Source organism: Scyliorhinus torazame, chromosome 4 (genome assembly GCF_047496885.1).
Source record: "Scyliorhinus torazame isolate Kashiwa2021f chromosome 4, sScyTor2.1, whole genome shotgun sequence".
In the NCBI taxonomy this organism is placed as follows: Eukaryota; Metazoa; Chordata; class Chondrichthyes; order Carcharhiniformes; family Scyliorhinidae; genus Scyliorhinus; species Scyliorhinus torazame.
The window spans coordinates 231,997,876-232,003,875 of NC_092710.1; the positions used below are offsets into that span (position 1 = coordinate 231,997,876).

Genomic DNA, 6,000 nt, shown 5'->3' on the forward strand with positions numbered 1-6,000 from the left:
CTGAGTGACCCTGGTGGAACCCAAACTGAGCATCTGTGAGCAGGTTATTGCTGAGCACGTGCTGCATGATAGCACTGTTGATGACTCCTTCCATCACTGCTGATGATGGAGAGTAGACTGAGAGGGCGGTAATTGGCTGGGTTGGATTTGTCCTATTTCTTGCTTAGATTGCCGGGTAGATCCCAGTGTTGTAGCTGTACTGGAACAGCTTGGTTAGGGGTGTGGCAAATTCTGGAGCACGAGTCTTCAGTACTATTGCAGGAATATTGTCACGGCACATCCATTACAATTGGCAGCTTGTTTTCCACAGTCAGAACTGTGTAACTTCTGTAACTTCTCCAGTGAATAATGGAACTAGAGGTTTTAAAGTGGTCACAGTATAATATCTAATATTTTAAAATGCCCGAATTTCCCTCTTCATGGCCCTGGAGCTGAAGCTAATTCAGAGCATGTTGCACTCACTGTGAATTTCAGAATTTGGTGACGTGATGGAGCTGAGATCTAGGTTGTTCCAAGAGACCAAACTCTGCATCACCACAGGAGCAATGCCGGTCCTCACCAGCAAGCTCCTCAAGCAGTCTCCACAAACTCGGTGATGCGATGATCTCTGTCCCTCCCCCACAGGAGCAAACCTGGTCCTCACCAGCAAGCTCCGCAAGCAGCCTCCACGAACTCGGTGATGCCGATGATCTCTGTCCCTCCCCCACAGGAGCAAACCTGGTCCCCACCAGCAAGGTCCGCAAGTAGCCTCCACGAACTCGGTGATGCGATGATCTCTGTCCCTCCCCCACAGGAGCAATCCTGGTCCTCACCATCAAGCTCTGTAAGCAGTCTCCACGAACTCGGTGATGCCGATGATCTCTGTCCCTCCCCCAGTCTGGGCTTGCCCTCACTTGTTGTGTGCAAGTTTGACCTGTATAGAGACAAAAAGAAGAGTTGTGTTGAGAGGGGATGGAGCAGAGGTTGGGTAAACTGCAAGTCCTTTGTGTGTGGAGAACTGTACCCAGAACGGACAGAGAATGGAGTGTAAGCAACAAGGCAGATGGGGTGATGGTGGTTTGGAGATCTTGTTGAGAGAGTGAATGTTGATATGTGTCCCCTACTAAAGGATGGGTGAGATAAGTGAAGAGAGTAACTGTTTTGAGTACATGATGCCATGCTAAGAGTTTAATAGTGGAGGGAGCTGAGAGAAACGTACTCTGGTGGATGGTGTTTTGTGGGTGTGTGACAGCCGTGCTGACCTGGGCAACAGCCTCCCAGGCCAGAGAGATGCAGATCGTGTGCTTCTTTGAGCCATCTCTGGGATAGAGAACATGCTGGTGGGCCCGCTCTCCCAAATATGGGCCTTGGTTCTGCTGCCTTCTTGAGGTTGCTAGCCTTTTGCTTCTGGCTTACTGACATGTTAGAGGGTCTGGTGAAGACAGGTGGGCTAAAGGGAATGATATGACTGTGCAGGACAGGTCTCTAAATATGGTGCCGGGAACTTCAAACACATTAGCTGAGGGCAGGAGGACAAATCAGCTGTCGGCCCCCCAGAGAGTCGGAGGGGAACTCACCTGTAAAAGTATTGGGGCTCGAACTGTTGAATCTGGTGCGGGATCTCTCCATTCTGGCAAGTTGGGCAGATCCACCTGAACCACCCACCCACCGCACTTCGTCTTAAAATGGGAGAACTCCACCCATTGACAATAAAATCAGAGTATCGTATTTTAACAATCTTTGCAGTCATTAACCAGCAAGCAAGTACTTTGTTTCCTTAATATGTAAAGCATGAGGACTAGTTTCCTGTTATTCACCACAGTCTGACTTTGCTTAGTTATCTAACTGAAGTGAGTTGTGGATGTCCCTGTTGCTAGTGATACATGGAAAACATTATTAAGCTACACTGGTTTGGTAATTGTGTATACACAAAGAGGATGATTTTATTTCCTGGTACAAATGATGAAAAAATGTACTGTGTTAGTCGCAATTTCTAATCAAATTCGAAAGCTGACCTACCCATTTATGGTTTCTGCAGGTATTTTGTCAAATTTGCTTAAACGGATAGTACTTGTAAAGTGAATTCATTTCATGTGGTCTCTGCAAGATCGTGTGGGCCATTGAATCTGAACTGTGCAAGTGATATCTTGCTAAATTGCAGCAATATCATTTAGTTTCAGCAAATTAGCGGGAAACACTAATGTACTGGTTGGAGTTTCAATGTAATTTTCCGTGCGTGATATAGACTTGATCATTCTGTTATTGTTCTCACATCACATCTTTGTGTACACGAACCAATTCTACGAAAGATACCTTGCCAAGTTTTCCCTAAGAATGTGTCACTTTTCTTTTTTTCGCAGACTTGCCACTTGACCATAAATTCCCCAGGTTTTGTCCAGATAAACCAAGGTTCACAGGTTATTATCCAAGGCCTCCTGCAGCTCTTGTTCCAAGACCCAGTGAACCAATAACACAAGAATAAGCATGCAAGAGCTGTTACCTCAGCCTGTGAAGAAAAGCAAGATCCTCTGCAAAGCAACACATGTTTTGTCTCTAGTGTGGCTACTGTGCGTTACCTCTGTAAGAGAAGTTTCTGTACTGTTTAAGTGCATTTAGAATCAGCTATACTGATGGTTTTATTTTTGAAAAAGCTGTTATATCTTTACTTTTTTAAAATTCCTCTTTTCAGTGTTATTGGTTGTAGAGGTAGCATTAATCTGTCTAAATATAGTTCAGGCCTGTTGATTGTGACACTGGTGGAAGTAACGTCATTCCATTGATTACAGGGGCACCGTAGTAATGAAGGATGATTGCCAAACCTTTATTTTTTTGTTTCAAAAGAGAGAAAATTCAGGAGAACTGTGCATTGTTTGGTTACAATAAAGTCAGACCCGAGTAATGCAATGATGTATCTTGATGTGATTTATTTGATCATGTGTGTTTGTTAAAATTTTTTAAAATGTTTACCATGTGTTTTTTCATGATGTGAACAAGCAAAGTTCTAAAGTCTACTTGTATTTATATACATTGGAACTAAATTGATGTCCTAGAAATGATGCCCTCGAGCCGTATTGCAATGACCCAATTAAGTTGAATCAACCATGTATTGCTATGTCGCTAATGGCTGGGTTACACAGAAACATAGAAAGAAGGAGCAGGAGTAGGTCATTCAATATGATTATAGTTGATCCTCTTTCTCAGTATCATATTTCCGAGCTCTCCCCATAGCCCTTGACGCCTTTAGAGTCTGAAAATCTATCTATTTCCTTCTGAAATATTTTTGGTGACTTGGCCTTCTGTGGTAGATAATTCCACAAGTTCGCCATCCTCCTAAATGGCCTACCCCGTATCATGCAACTGTGACCCCTTGTTCTAGAGCCCCCCCCCCCGGACCCCCGGCCAGGGAAAACATCATCCTTGCATCCAGCCTGTCCAGCCCTGTCAGAATTTTATGCGTCTCGATGAGATCCTCTCCTAAAATCCAGTGAATACAGGCCGACTCGACCCAATCTCACCTCATACCGACAATCCTGCCATCCCAGGAATCAGTCTGTTGAACGGCTATTTCAAAACCTGCCACACTGTTGTCTATGTTAGAGATAAACAACAACAACCAAAACAAAAAAACTCACGTTAAGCACAGCTATAATGTTGGGGACAGGAAAATTGTTTGCTGATTCTATCCTGCAGGTGACAAAACTCTTTTAAAGCAGCAAAAATCAATTGAGTGTTAATTGTTGAATTTCCCCGAAGCGACTACTGGGGAAAATATGTAATCAGTTATGTCATAGCATCTTCAAGCTTGCAGGCATGAGAAAGGGACAGTAGTATTAAAAGGGAACAAAAGCAACACAAAACAATGGTATTGCGCAACGTAAAAAAGTTTGCAAATGTTGATTTTCGACATTAATAGAAGTATTTTTCAATATTTAGTGAATAGATCTGACAAACAGTTGATTAAATTGAAATGATAGTATTTGTAGAAAAATGTTGACCTCTTATGGTTGTTGGATGCACATATTGTACTCTGCTTCAGTTCTCAGTAACTACATAAATCTGGACATGTTCAACATCATATTGTAGATCCTACTCGGATTCAGATATACTTTGTTAAAGTGATGTGGGCTGTGAGTCAATAATATGTAAACATCAGCTTCATCTTTGGTTTTGTACATTAAAATAAAAACCAACAAAAAAAAAATTGTGTTCCATTACTGGATACTTCAGAAGTCTTTGCAGCTCTAATGTGCAGTTTTATAGTTTCAAAGCTCAGGTCTATATTGTTTCCATTTAGACTTAATGTCCAGTCCATTTACAAGGTCAAGCAGAAAGCGGGAACTTACCTAAAGGCTTGAGAGACCACTTCTGGCAACCTCCATTGGAACACACTGATCAGGGCCGCACGGTGGCATAGTGGTCAGCACTGCTGCCTCACAGTGCCGAGGACTCGGGTTCGATCCCGGCCCTGAATCACTGTCCGTGTGGAGTCTGCACATTCTCCCTGTGTCTGCATGGGTTTCACCCCCACAACCCAAAGATGTGCAGGCTGGGTGGAAAGGCCACGCTAAATTGATGCTTAATTGGAAAAGAAAGAATTGGGTACTCTTAAATTTTAAAAATAGAACATTCTTATCATCCTGGGTTGGAAGTGGAGAAGGGCACTGAAGAATTTTGCACTTGCTTGCTTCCCATTTGGCATGCCCCCGCAATCCAGAGGTCCAAAGATCAGAAAATGTGAACAGATATCTTCAGGATCCTCCCGCCACTAAAGCAGAAACGCTAGGCACAGTTATTGGTCGTGGGAAAGAGCCTGGAAACCCGAGGGCACCACAATGCAGACAGACCTGATACAATGGATCACTGTCCCATTTGCTGCTTCACTGCACTCCAGACAGAGGAAAGTCTCCCTTAGGGAAAACAGCTTCTAAATGGACCCTTGTTTAATGTTTCAGCTTCTCTGGCAAATTTCTGATTGAACAATGAATTTGCATCCAGGACTGCTGTACAGTTTACACAATAGAAACACATGCATGTACGACATTTTGCCGATCTCTGCGAGTGGCAGACTTCCAACCGGACTTAAGAAAACTGCAGAAAGCATGGGACCCCCTTTTGAGTCCAAGTCACTCACCATGCTGACTTGGAAATATATCATCATTCCTTCGCTGTCGATGGGACAAAACCCTCCTTAACAGCACAGTGGGTGTATCTACACCTAAAGGACTGCCACAGTTCAAGAAGGCAACTCGCCACCATTTTCTGAAGGGCAACTAGGGATGGGCAATAAATGCCGGCCTAACCAGCGACGGCCATATCCTGTAAGTGAATGAAAAATTTTTTTTTTAAAGCTGCTGCCACTAATGGCAGTTTTCTCTGCCGTATCAAAGAACAATACAGCACAGGAACAGGCCATTCGACCCTTCAAGCCTGCGCCGACCATGGTATCTGCCTAAACAAAAACCGTCTGCACTTACGGAGTCCGTCTCCTTCCGTTCCCACCCTATTCATATATTTGTCTAGATGCCCCTTAAATGCCGCTATCGTACCTGCTCCCACCATCTCCCCAGGCAGCACGTTCCGAAGAGTAAGTTAGATTATGAAAGTAAACTTACTCAGAATATAAAAACATATTGTAAAAGTTTCTACAAATATATAAAAGAAAAAAGAGGGCTAAGATAAATATTGGTCCTTTAGAGGATGAGAAGGGAGATTTAATAATGGGAGATGAGGAAATGGCTGAGGAACTGAATGGGATTTTTGGGTCGGTCTTCACAGTGGAAGACACAAATAACGTGCCAGTGATTGATGGAAATGAGGCTATGACAGGTGAGGACCTTGAGAAGATTGTTATCATGAAGGAGGTAGTGATGGGCAAGCTAATGGGGCTAAAGGTAGACAAGTCTCCTGGCCCTGATAGAATGCATCCCAGAGTGCTAAAAGAGATGGCTAGGGAAATTGCAAATGCACTAATGATAATTTACTAAAATTCACTCGACTCTGGGGTGGTCCCAGCGGATTGGA

General features: G+C 43.6%; 1 protein-coding gene across 2 annotated transcripts in view; it reads left to right on the plus strand.

Moving 5' to 3' along the window:
- The window catches only part of nt5dc1 (5'-nucleotidase domain containing 1), a 764,356-nt gene extending 760,176 nt beyond the window's left edge, over positions 1–4,180 (plus strand). For both annotated transcript variants that reach the window (XM_072499430.1, XM_072499431.1), the window contains one exon: positions 2,340–4,180. In XM_072499430.1, coding sequence (XP_072355531.1) covers positions 2,340–2,461 — 122 coding nt within the window. In that variant the 3' untranslated portion in view covers positions 2,462–4,180. The remainder of the gene's footprint in view (positions 1–2,339) is intronic.
- The last annotated feature ends 1,820 nt before the right edge of the window (positions 4,181–6,000 follow it).